This window comes from Salmo salar, chromosome 05, assembly GCF_965601325.2.
Source record: "Salmo salar chromosome 05, fSalSal1, whole genome shotgun sequence".
In the NCBI taxonomy this organism is placed as follows: Eukaryota; Metazoa; Chordata; class Actinopteri; order Salmoniformes; family Salmonidae; genus Salmo; species Salmo salar.
In genome coordinates this window covers 74,177,501-74,191,160 of record NC_138295.1, presented here as the reverse complement: position 1 = coordinate 74,191,160, position 13,660 = coordinate 74,177,501, and the positions used below count along the sequence as shown (strand labels likewise).

The following is a 13,660-nucleotide window of genomic DNA, read 5'->3' as shown; positions in this document are numbered from 1 at the left end:
GCCAGAGATTGTCAAATATTTAATCTTCAAATTACTCAACCAAAATACATTTTTATGGTGTGGAACAAATTCATAACATACATATAAAACATGACTGTTCTTCCACTAATACTAAAGTGTGACAGTGTGCAACACAGCCCGACCACTACGTGCAATAATCATAACTTGAAAACGTATTTCTCTCATCCCCTCTTTTTACATTTTTTTACACAGTCACAGTTTTTATAACACTCCTCCCTCTCTCCCCTATGAGCACCACCTTCCCATCCTCCCTCTCCTCCTTCGTTATCTCTCTCCTCCTCTTCGTCAGGAAGCGAAAGCCCACCACACTGCCCACCACCCCAAAACTGATAGCCAGAACCACCAATCCCAGCCCCAGGAGGTGCGAGGTCCGGCCCCCGACCTGCACTGATTGGTCCCAGATACCCAGGGCAACCACGCTTAGGCCAATCAGAGTGCCCCAAACACCAAAGGCTAGCATGCAGGAGCCACAGGACAGTTCAGCGCCCCCGGTTATGACGGTGATGCCTGCTACGGAGACAACCCCTCCTGGTAGGGTCACCATCTCTGATTTGGAGTCATAGGTCACGGCGGTGGTGGCACCTGGGAGAGCAGAGGGATCCAGGGTGTCCATCTTTGTTGTTATCTTTTAGATGTCTCTTTCGTACTCCGTTAGTAGCTTCTGTACATATCTCTGTTACTCCTTTTGTATATTTCTCTTTGCTTTGTTGCTCTCTTGGCTTTGTGTCCTGTGTCCAGTCTTGTGTCCAGTCTCGTGTCCAGTCTTGTGTCCAGTCCTGGGCTACAAAGTAGTCAGTTAAAGCACATGGATGGAGGTGTGTTCATCTCGTCTGCAGTATATGTTTTACTTTTGAATGATATGATCGTGATGCAATATAATGAAATTGATCAGTGACAACAACCAGTAACAAACCAAGATATTACATAGACAAGATCACTCTTGTCTATGTAATGTGAGGATTTTTTTCTTTATTGCTTCAGGATATCTTCATATAGACGTATTTGTCTTTACAGTGTTTAAATCAGGCTTTAGAAGTCCCTAATCAATATCACATGACTCTACAGCTTTAACTCAAGCATGAAATAAATAGAGAAAAAACACTGCTTTAAAGAGAAAGAAAACTATATAATTTGAGAGAAAATAAATACTCACCTCAGTGGCTTCCTATCAATACTGGACCAAAGAGCACATTGGTTGGTTGATGTGTAAAATGTTGGTCTGTGGACGTCCTTTCCATTCATGAAAATCATTCGATTACTGAAGAGCCCAAATGTATGGGTTTTGTCATCTTCAGTAAAGGCCAAACTGTGTTGGCTTTCTCTGTGGGGAGATTCTCAAGAAATGGGAGCAGACGACTCATTGCTTGTCACCTTTATCATGTGACGCCGACAAAGACGGAGGCGGACGCAGTTGTTATGATTGTTGTTATCATTTGTTTGTTTCTGCTGTTCTCTGTATTCAGTAGGAAGGTCTCGTCTGTCATTAAGCCTCATTATGACCCATTAACTGGTATTTATCTAGGACCCCTTCCTTTTCCTCTCCCTCGTTCCCTCGCTCTCTCTCTGAAGGTTTGGGCTGTGTCCGACCAAGGCATTGTTTGGGTAGACTTAGAGTTTATGTTTTTTCTAGTTCTTAAAAGGTTTCCCTCTCCTTGTTTCCAATATCACTTCCTCTCTTTAAGTGCTCTTTCTGCACTATTCTACTGAAAATAAATCACATTAGCAATGGTGAATTTGACTGTGTTCATAAAAAGCCTCAGAATGTCTTTTTCCACTCCTGTGCTCATATATTTAGGTTTATAGCTCCTTATTTTGACCCTGAGGCAATGAGACTTTATAAGTACAGTAGTACTGTTTTTAACTGTATGGAATTTGCTTTTCAGTGTACTGCTTCTTGCGGTTTGCTACGGTCAGGAAATATATATCTACAGCCTGAATGTTGTTATCCATAAGGTACTGGGAGGTAATTTACCAATGCAGACCTGTGGAGGACACAGATGGAAATCACGGAGGTTCAGCCGTATTACCTATATGTGTCAGTAAGAACCCAGGATGATCCTCTTCCCACGCCACAGAATGAGGCTCCCGTCTGTCTGAAGACCAGAAGACATCCCTACCACAGACAGACTGACGTACTCACACGTTGACTCAATTAACTGCTTGTGTAACGGAGGGGTTTCCTGGCACGGTAGCTAGTACGACTGTTTACGAACAAACTCTGACATTCCCAGAAATGTGCCAATGTTGATCTGAAGCCATGAAGCACATATAATAATGCCATGTTTCCACCTGAGATTTCCCCCAGTGTTTTACCCAAAGGGCTCAGACTTGTATGATTCTATCTCCACGGACCGGCACCTGTGTCTCACTGGGCCATGGCATCGACGGTCCTGCTCTGAGTTGGGGCCAAGGCCTGGCCACTGATACTTTTCAGCCTTTGTTTCCATAACAATGGAAACAAATCAACTGTCTTGATCACCCAGAGGTTGTTGATTCTGCTCTTTACAAGTCATTGATAGTCTACTCCTGCCTTTTCACCCCAAGTCTTTAGTGTCACACTCCTGATGGAAAGAAAATAACACTACAGCCTACATTAAAATAAACACATGATGGCACACTGATGCTGGGTAGGTCTGAGGTGGAAATTCAGCATTAGAGCTGTCACTGTAAAAAAAAGAATCAGTAACTGTTAGTTTCAGCAGATGCCTTTACTATCACAAAAAGTGGTTATGTCCAGGTCAGGAATCTAACACTGGGCCTGTGGTTATGTCCAGGTCAGGAATCTAACACTGGACCTGTGGGTATGTCCAGGTCAGGAATCTAACACTGGGCCTGTGGGTATGTCCAGGTCAGGAATCTAACACTGGGCCTGTGGTTATGTCCAGGTCAGGAATCTAACACTGGGCCTGTGGTTATGTCCAGGTCAGGAATCAAACACTGGGCCTGTGGTTATGTCCAGGTCAGGAATCTAATACTAGGCCTGTGGGTACCTCCAGATCAGGAATCTAACACTGGGCCTGTGGGGAACTTCTATCTGGAGCTCAGAGATTACAGGTCAAAGGCCAGGGATTGTTTTTGTGAGGGGGGAGGGGTAGTAATTATCTGAGTGATGGGGGTGATGGTAATTGACTCAGACTGGAGCAGGGCGGGGCAGTGGTAATCCAATGAACAAGCTCACTGGGTATATTTATAGAGAAGAGAAAATCCTCTTTTGACAGAGTTAGATAGGAACAGGTGAGAATCAGATGTAAGGGTTAATTAGGACAGGAGAAAGAGGGATGGTTATAGATGGCCTTCAGTATAGGCATAGGAGGAACAAACACTGTCAACTCACACATCCACCTCAAAATAACAAAAGTTATCTCCAGCATACTGTTATTTTACCAACCTTTGTGATTATTGAAGTAGTTCGGGATCGTCCCAACCCAAATACATAAAAGGTTGTTCTACGAATGCATTTTATGTCCTTGTGACAATGTGTTTACATTTTGATAAAAACTCTCAGTTTAAACAGTTGGGTTACATACTGCTGTAACTAAACTAAACCATGGTAAAATGTCAATAGTGATGTGTTTTCATTCAAGTAAATTCATTGTTTTCTCTGAAAATCCCAATTTTGGAATGTCCCAAGTCATGTTTTTCTGACTTTAACCCAATTAACCCCAAAATTTCCCCAACTTTTCACCATCATTGTAAAGTCCTGGTTATTTTGATTCTTTGACAAAGTCATTTCTGAAGATTATTATTTATTTAATGTGATTAATGAGTAAGCATGGTGTTTACAACGCTACAGTTGGACTCTTGTTGTTACCTATTTGTGACATAGTGGCTGTGTGGGTTCATTGTAAGTCATTTTGGACAATTCCTTACCTTATTACTTATAGTACAGGCACAAATAAATGTGTGAGGAGGAAAGGGGGTAGGAGAAAGACACAAACTACACTACCACAAGAAAAATTGAGACAGAGATGGGGGTCCAGGTGGGTAGGAGGTAGTAAAGTGGGGTACATGTTCCTATCGCAGACAAAACAAAGACAGACAGAGTGGGGAAAGAGACAATAATGGCTCATTTCCAACAAGGATTTGCCTCAGTGTTTTCCCAAAAGGCTCAGACTTTTCTGTTCCACTTACGCAGGCTGTCACCCATGTCTCACTGGGCCATGGCTCGGGCGGAGTTGCTCTAATTTGGAGGCAAGGCCCTGGGTACTTTAAATCTGGCTCGCATTTACATAACAATGGCTAACTGTGAACTTTAACACCTTCTCACAAAGCAACAGTCTTGAATGATACAGAGGTTGTTAATTATAGTCTTAATTGTCAAGTTACCTCGATAACTCCTCAAACCTGATTTGTAGTATAGGACTCTGATGGAAACACAACAACACTAGAGCTGACATTAACATAAAACACTGATGGTCCACTGGTGTGAGGGTAAGTCTCAATGGAAAAGCACCATAAGGGACTTACAGGGCATTACAGAAATACTTCTGTCAAAACAAACACTTAAAGAGGGAGAAGGGAAGGACATGTTAAGAGATTTACAGTGGCAGTCAAAAGTTTGGACACACCTACTCATTCCAGGGTTTTTCTTTATTTGACTATTTTCTACATTGTAGAATAATAGTGAAGACATCAACAACTGTGAAATAACACATATGGAATAATGTAGTAACCAAAAAAGTGTTAAACAAATTAAAATATATGTTATATTTAAGATTATTCAAAGTTGCCACCCTTTGCCTTGATGACAGCTTTGCACACTTTTGGCATTCTCTCAACCAGCTTCATGACGTAGTCACCTGGAATGCATTTCAATTAACAGGTGTGTCTTGTTAAAAGTTAATTTGTGGAATTTCTTTCCTTCTTAATGCGTTGGAGCTAATCAGTTGTGTTGTGACAAGGTAGGGGTGGTATACAGAAGATAAAAGACCAAGTCCAAATGATGGCAAGAACAGCTCAAATAAGCAAAGAGAAATGACAGTCTATCATTACTTTAAGACATGAAGGTTAGTCAATACAGAACATTTCAAGTGCAGTTGGAAAAAAAACATCAAACGCTATGATGAAACTGGCTCTCATGAGGACCGCCACAGGAAAGAAAGACCCAGAGTTACCTCTGCTGCAGAGGACAAGTTCATTAGATTTACGAGCCTCAGAAATTGCAGCCCAAATAAATGCTTCACAGAATTCAAGTAACAGACACATCTCAACATCAACTCAGAGGAGACTGCGTGAATCAGGCCTTCATGGTCGAATTGCTGTAAAGAAACCACTACTAAAGGACATTAGACAGATGGAAATCTGTCCTTTGGTCTGATGAGTCCAAATTTGTGATTTTTGGTTCCAACCGCTGTGTCTTTGTGAGACGCGGAGTAGGTGAACGGATGATCTCCGCATGTGTGGTTCCCACCGTGAAGCATGGAGGAGGAGGTGTGATGGTGCTTTGCTGGTGACACTGTCTGTGATTTATTTAGAATTCAAGGCACACTTAACCAGCATGGCTACCACAGCATTCTTCAGCGATACGCCTTCACATCTGGTTTACGCTTAGTGGGACTATAATTTGTTTTTCAACAGGACCACCTCCAGGCTGTGTAAGGGCTATTTGACCAAGAAGGAGAGTGATGGAGTGCTGTATCAGATGACCTGGCCTCCACAATCACCCGACCTCAACCCAATAGAGATGGTTTGGGATGAGTTGGACCGCAAAGTGAAGGAAAAGCAGACAACAAGTGCTCAGCATCTGTGGGAACTCCTTCAAGACAGTTGGAAAAGCATTTCAGATGAAGCTGGTTGAGAGAATGCAAAGCGTGGGTACTTTGAAGAATCTGAAATATAAAATATATTTAGATTTGTTCAACACTTTTTTGGTTACTACATGATTCCATATGTGTTATTTCATACTTTTGATGTCTTCACTATTATTCTACAATGTAGGAAATTGTAGAAATAAAGAAAAACCCTTGAATGAGTAGTGGTGACCAAACTTTTGACTGGTACTATATGTTTACACTTACTGTAGAGACAAAACAAAGGCATGATGAGAGACAAGCCAGAGAGAGGATAAACATCTAGGAGCCGAGCTTTCTGGAAAAGCATGTGCAGGATGGAGAGAAAGAGACAAGGTGGAGGAGACAGAGAGGGGACAAAAGAGGGAAGGGGACAAGGTGGAAGTGACAGAGAGGGAACAGAAGGGAAGGAGACAAGGTGGAGGAGAGGAATGAGAGAAGGGGTACAGAGGGGAAGGATGAGGGGACAGAATAAAACAAGTGAAGCGGACAGGAGCAGGGAGGAGATGGATAGAATGGAGTAGCAGAGAACGAAAGGACCAGAGGTGAAGGAGGAAAGAGGACAGAGACAGAGGGGTGAAGGAGGAAAGGGGACAGAGACAGAAAGGTGAAGGATGGAAAGGGACAGAAACGGGGTAAAGGAGGAAAGGGGACAGAGACAGAGAGGTGAAGGAGGGAAGGAGGCAGAAACAGAGAGGTGAAGGAGGGAAGGGGACAGAGACGGGGTAAAGGAGGGAAGGGGACAGAGACGGGGTAAAGGAGGGAAGGGGACAGAGACGGGGTAAAGGAGGGAAGGGGACAGAGACGGGGTGAAGGAGGAAAGGAGGCAGAGACAGAGAGGTGAAGGAAGGAAGTGGCCAGGGGCAGCTGAACTTCCTATAAAAGGCCTGTACAGATGGCTGTTTTAGAATTAGGAGGACCTGCTCAGCTAAACCCATTTAAGTGTCTTTACTAGAACATACAGACCCAAAACCTTAATCAACTACCACTTACTTTAATTGTCTTAAAATAGAGAATAGTAATTTACTAGTGTGACCAATCAGACTTGTGTCCTCCACCATGATGCTTGAAACTGGTGTGAGACTTATTTTTTGCTTTACATAATAGACTAGAACTGGCTCAGACAACTTCAGTTTTTGCTCAACAGATGAATATAGCACTCATTGTTACAACTAACAATCATATACAGTGTCTGTATTGGGTCTATGGTCCAGTCTTTCTCCTGGCTAGGTCATGTGGTAACCAAGCAAAGACAAATTCTCACTTGAAGTCTCGTACCTAACTTGTACTTTCAAGAAAATCCTGCATTGATTTTTATTGGGTTTAAGTTACGTACACGTATCTAAAGTTAGGATTTGGCTCTTATTGAGAAATTAAATGTCTAATGATAGCAGGGCCTTGGTCGACACACAGACCAGACAAGAAGAGAGATGGTTTGGCAAAAGAGAATATGGAAACTAAAGTTAATTTGAGTGAAAAGCTCAGCCACCTTAAATCCTGAATTAACTGAATTAACCCAGTCGCCAAAGATAGCAGTCTAATTCCACCCCCCTCCTTCCCTACTCCATCTATCTATCTACGTCACCCATCAGAATGACATCAGTCCATCCCTAACACATCACTTCATACTCTCTCTACTGCTGACACAGGTAAGTCATGTCTCTTTGCTCTGCCTCCCTCTCTGTTCTTTCTCCCTGATAGTGAAGGCTTTTGTTGATGGCTGTTTTAGAATTAGGAGGACCTGCTCAGCTAAACCCATTTAAGTGTCTTTACTAGAACATACAGACCCAAAACCTTAATCAACTACCACTTACTACCACTTACTTTGTTCCTAGTGGTACACTGGGTAACACTTCAGTCATTGTAGAGATCTGATTGTGCTGTGCTTGTTGGACAATATCTATTTGTAACTATTTCAGGAATCTTTTGAACTGGACAGCTGAGTCAACGTAAGGAAAGGAAGATCCACAGTAACAGAGGATTTTACCCAAACAAAAGACAGATCAGTGACTCAAAAAGGCATTACTTCAGAGAGCCTTCGACAATAACCGAGAGATCCCAGTACAGGCTAATAAGATGGGGAATGCCAAGAGCAGTGCTATTTCCAAGGAGATCCTGGAGGACCTGAAGCTCAACACCAAGTTCACGGAGAACGAATTGTGCCAGTGGTACGAGAACTTCCAGAAGCAGTGTCCCACTGGACGCATCTCGCCAGAGGAGTTCGAGACGATCTACGCGCGCTTCTTCCCCGATAGCGAAGCCAAGACCTACGCTCAGCATGTGTTCCGTTCATTTGACACCAACGAGGACGGCACTCTGGACTTCAAGGAATACATCATTGCACTGCACATGACCTCCAGTGGGAAGACGACGAGGAAGCTGGAGTGGGCCTTCTCACTGTTCGACGTGGACAAGAACGGATACATCACCAAGACAGAAGTGGAAGTCATCTGCCAGGTGAGTGATCAAGGAAGGATTAGAACATTGAACTATTAAGGGGCAAGAGAAGATATCCAACCCCGAACCACTCGGTAGGAGAACCTTCTTACAGCAACAATCAATGATGATCATTTTGAAGATGGGACAAGGGGAAATTGTGGATATAGGCATACAAAGGAGCAGATGTTTCTACCATTTACAGTATGTGGCATGGGAAAAGTGGGTCACCTCCAAATTGACAAAAGAAAATAGCCATAACATTTTTTGGGGCTTTTTTATGAGAACAAATTATGGAGTTCTGGGAATATGGCTTTTCTTAAATGTAGGTCCTGTCTATATATTGTATATCATCAGTCAATGAGTCAATCAGTCAATTGTCAAAAATGACCTTATTTTCCTTGGTATGTAGGTCCCATTGGAGGCTGCTGAGGGGAGGACAGCTCATAATAATCAAATCAAACTTTAATTGTCAAATGCATCGAATACAACAGGTGTAGACCTTACCGTGAAATGCTTACTTACAAGCCCTTAACCAACAATGCAGTTCAAGAAAGAGTTAAGAAAATATTTACCAAATAAACTAAAGTAAAAAATAATAAAAAGTAACACAATAAAATAACAATAACGAGGCTATATACAGGGGTTACCGGTACCGAGTCAATGTGCGGGGATACAGGTTAGTCGAGGTCATTTTTACATGTAGGTAGGAGTGGCTGGAAAGGAGTTAAAGGAATGGCATCAAACACATGGAAACCATGTGTTTAATGTATTTGATACCATTCCACCCAGTCCGCTCCAGCCATTACCACGAGCCCGTCCTCCTCAATTAAGGTGCCACCAACCTCCTGCTGTAGGTTCCAGTCCTAATCATCAATTAGCTAATGTAGAGCTCTTGCCCATTTCAGCCACCCAATCCTTCCTGATAATCCACAAGATTAATGATTTAGCATCCAGAAAATGTAGGCTACTGTACTTACTGTGGTCCCCATGCTTCTGTGCTTATTCAGGGCCTAAAGTATGTAGTCTGTAGATAATCAACTAACAAAGTAACACACATAACCAATTATGGCTGCGTTTAGACAAGCAGCCCAATTCAGATATTTTTTCCACTAATTGGTATTTTGACCAATCAGATCAGCTCTGAAAAAGAGCCGACGTGAAAAGATCTGATGTGATTGGTCAAAAGACCAATTAGTGTAAAAAGGTTATAATTGGGCTGCCTGTGTGAACACAGCCCATGTTGCCTACAACAGGGTTTCTCAACTTAACCCACTGTATGCAGTTTATTTTTTTTGTTTACCAATTACTCCCATTAACAAGGATTAGTTGAATTGGCAGACCACCATTTGTCTTAATATAGTAATTCTAAAGTAGTTTACTCTCAACGTCATTTATCTCATTGGTTCTAAGGGGATAAATTAATTAGTATCTTAGGCAGCGTTTACACAGGCAGCCTAATTCTGATCTTTTTCACACTAATTTGTATTTTGACCAAACGCATCAGATCTTTTCACAGCAGATCTTTTTCAGAGCTGATTTGATTGGTCGAAAGACCAATTAGTGTGTAAACGCAGCCTAAGTGATGCCGAGCTGGAGTGAAATCCAGCATGCCTAGTGGGTGCCCTGTCCCAGGATCAATGTTGAGCAACACTGGCCAAGACCAACAGTCATTTCTATCAGCCTTTTTCTATCCCAGCTGAAACCTTTAGGGCGGAGTCAACCAACGTAACACATGGAGACTATAGATTTTAGAGGTGTCTGGTTGAGGTTGATATTGTGATGGCATCTCTTTCGGTGTTGATACACCTATTAGCTCCGAAATGTGAACATGGGTATAGTGGGGGAAAAAATAGGTGGTTAAATAGCCAGTCACTGTGAAAAAAGTAACACTTCTATACTTCAATGCATTTTTCCCCAAACGGTGGACAAACTGTTGTGCAAAAAAAACATATTTACTTGCGTTTACATCCCACTACACTACTGTAGATAGATAAGTAGAAGTGTAGGAGTGGCTGTGAGAACTGTGCAGGAAGCATCTTAATTAACAATAATCTTAATCATCAAATCTGTCCAGGCTGTGGGTTTAGACTGAGAGACAGGGACCGGGCAGGCCAGGCTGTGGGTTTAGACTGAGAGACAGGGACCGGGCAGGCCAGGCTGTGGGTTTAGACTGAGAGACAGGGACCGGGCAGGCCAGGCTGTGGGTTTAGACTGAGAGACAGGGACCGGGCAGGCCAGGCTGTGGGTTTAGACTGAGAGACAGGGACCGGGCAGGCCAGGCTGTGGGTTTAGACTGAGAGACAGGGACCGGGCAGGCCAGGCTGTGGGTTTAGACTGAGAGACAGGGACCGGGCAGGCCAGGCCAGGCTGTGGGTTTAGACTGAGAGACAGGGACCGGGCAGGCCAGGCCAGGCTGTGGGTTTAGACTGAGAGACAGGGACCGGGCAGGCCAGGCTGTGGGTTTAGACTGAGAGACAGGGACCGGGCAGGCCAGGCTGTGGGTTTAGACTGAGAGACAGGGACCGGGCAGGCCAGGCTGTGGGTTTAGACTGAGAGACAGGGACCGGGCAGGCCAGGCTGTGGGTTTAGACTGAGAGACAGGGACCGGGCAGGCCAGGCTGTGGGTTTAGACTGAGAGACAGGGACCGGGCAGGCCAGGCTGTGGGTTTAGACTGAGAGACAGGGACCGGGCAGGCCAGGCTGTGGGTTTAGACTGAGAGACAGGGACCGGGCAGGCCAGGCTGTGGGTTTAGACTGAGAGACAGGGACCGGGCAGGCCAGGCTGTGGGTTTAGACTGAGAGACAGGGACCGGGCAGGCCAGGCTGTGGGTTTAGACTGAGAGACAGGGACCGGGCAGGCCAGGCTATGGGTTTAGACTGAGAGACAGGGACCGGGCAGGCCAGGCTGTGGGTTTAGACTGAGAGACAGGGACCGGGCAGGCCAGGCTGTGGGTTTAGACTGAGAGACAGGGACCGGGCAGGCCAGGCTGTGGGTTTAGACTGAGAGACAGGGACCGGGCAGGCCAGGCTGTGGGTTTAGACTGAGAGACAGGGACCGGGCAGGCCAGGCCAGGCTGTGGGTTTAGACTGAGAGACAGGGACCGGGCAGGCCAGGCCAGGCTGTGGGTTTAGACTGAGAGACAGGGACCGGGCAGGCCAGGCTGTGGGTTTAGACTGAGAGACAGGGACCGGGCAGGCCAGGCTGTGGGTTTAGACTGAGAGACAGGGACCGGGCAGGCCAGGCTGTGGGTTTAGACTGAGAGACAGGGACTGGGCAGGCCAGGCTCATGGGCAAAGTGGGAGTGATGGGGAGGTAAATAGTGTCCAGTACCTTTGCCCTGAGATGAGCCTGTCTCTGTCTGTCTTTCTGTCTGTCCCTGGCAGATTGCCAATGGGCATGTATAGCACCACCTCTCCCCAGTGTTACTGTACCGTACTGGCACCAAAATGTGTTTATTCTCCATCAAGATTATAGTTGTCAGGGCAACGGGGAACTGGCTGTACTATATAGGTTGTACTGAATAGCCTGCCAAGCCAACCCCCCTCTGGTAAAAGTTGGCTTTAGGCACAGATCTAGGATCATTTCACCCAATCCCAATCTAGGATTAGGCCTAGTGGGTAAAACACTAAATTAACCTTAGGAAATACTCAGCCTAAATCAGGGAGGGAGGGAGGGAGGGAGGGAGGGAGGGAGGGAGGGAGGGAGGGAGGGAGGGAGGGAGGGAGGGAGGGAGGGAGGGAGGGAGGGAGGGAGAAAAGGAGGAGGACATCTTGGTGTTTGGCCTATGGCCTGGGTCTTGGCGATAATCCACGTTAATCTGGGTGTTTTAAGTGTGAGAGATGAGTGGTTCCTGTCTCTATGTGGGTCACAGCTTTAAGGCCTGATTCTAAAGTTACACTCAGATGGCCCCTGATTGACTATTGACTTTATAGAGGATCATTTACACCATAGGTCTAGAATCAGTTATTACAGTGGATTTATTCGATTTTGATTGTCATTGCAAAATCACCTAATTTTGAAATAGCACTTGATTGGCCAAATAGCCCATGATATGTGTGTAATACATACTGCAAGTCATTCCTTTATGCAGGTGTCATCACCTGCCCTACAAACCAAAAGAGCAGTAACTGCATGCTTTATCACCTGGACAAATATTCTTCCTCCACTGTGTTGTGTTTTGGAGGAAATGGGGGGGGGGGTCATATTTGCAGTAACTGGAAAAAGTTACTGTGAAACAAAGGACAGAAAGCAGTAACAACAATCACTCAAGTCAGTTACTGCTTTTTACCTTGGCTTCACTGAGCTTTGGGCTGCGGTTACTACTACAGTATATGACACTGTATGACATATACAAATACACTACATAGCCAAAAGTATGTGGACACGTGCTCGTCGAACATCTCATTCCAAGATCATGGCGTTGGACCCCTCTTTGCTGCTATAACAGCCTCCACTCTTCAGGGAAGGCTTTCAACTAGATGTTGGAAAATTGCTGCTGGGACTTGCTTTCATTCAGCCACAAGAGCATTTGTGAGGTCGGGCACTGATGTTGGTGTTCGATGGGGTTGAGGTCAGGGCTCTGTGCAGACCAGTCAATTTCTTCCACACCGATCTTGACAAAACATTTCTGATGGACCTCGCTTTGTGCACGGGGGCATTGCTGTGCTGAAACAGGAAAAGGCCTTCCCCAAACTGTTGCCACAAAGTTGGAAGCACAGAATCATCTAGAATGTAATTGTATGCTGTAGAATTAAGATTTCCCTTCACTGGAACTAAGGGGCTCGAACCATGAAAAATAGCCCCAGACCATTATTCCTCCTCCACCAAACTTTACAGTTGGCACTATGCATTCGAGCAGGTAGTGTTCTCCTAGCATCCACTAAACCCAGATTCTTCCATCAGACTGCCAGATGGTGAAGCGTGGTTCATCACTCCAGAGAACGCGTTTCCACCTCTCCAGAGTCCAATGGCAGCGAGCTTTACACCACTCCAGCTGATGCTTGGCATTGCGCATGGGAATCTTATGCTTGTATGCGGCTGCATGGCCATGGAAACCCATTTCATGAAGCTTCCGACAAACGTTGCTTCCAGAGGCAGTTTTGAACTCAGTAGTGAGTGTTGCAACTGAGGGCAGAAGATTTTTACGCGCTATGTGCTTCAGCACTAGACGGTCCCGTTCTGTGAGCTTGTGTGGCCTACCACTTTGCGGCTGAACCCTTGTTGCTCCTAGACGTTTCCACTTCACAATAACAGCACTTACAGTTGACCGGGGCAGCTCTACAGGGCAGAAATTGTATCAACTGACTTGTTGGAAAGGTGGCATCTTATGACGGTGCCACAGTGAAAGTTACTGAGCTCTTCAGTTGGGCCATTCTACTGCCAATGTTTGTCTATAGAGATTGCATGGCTC

The 13,660-nt window shown here is 45.0% G+C and overlaps 1 protein-coding gene and 1 long non-coding RNA gene across 2 annotated transcripts in view; one reads left to right on the top strand and one right to left on the bottom strand.

Moving 5' to 3' along the window:
- Positions 1-1,390, bottom strand: LOC145879568 (uncharacterized). Its single transcript, XR_014392404.1, has 2 exons — positions 1,175-1,390; positions 1-802 (listed from the first exon to the last, which is right to left on the bottom strand). It is a non-coding gene; the product is annotated as an uncharacterized LOC145879568 (long non-coding RNA).
- Positions 1,391-7,380: 5,990 nt separating this feature from the next.
- Positions 7,381-13,660, top strand: part of LOC145879567 (recoverin-like) — a 10,500-nt gene continuing 4,220 nt past the window's right edge. The window contains exons 1-2 of the mRNA XM_082975542.1: positions 7,381-7,459; positions 7,730-8,267. Of these exons, the coding sequence (XP_082831668.1) occupies positions 7,887-8,267 (381 nt within the window). The 5' untranslated portion in view covers positions 7,381-7,459; positions 7,730-7,886. The remainder of the gene's footprint in view (positions 7,460-7,729; positions 8,268-13,660) is intronic.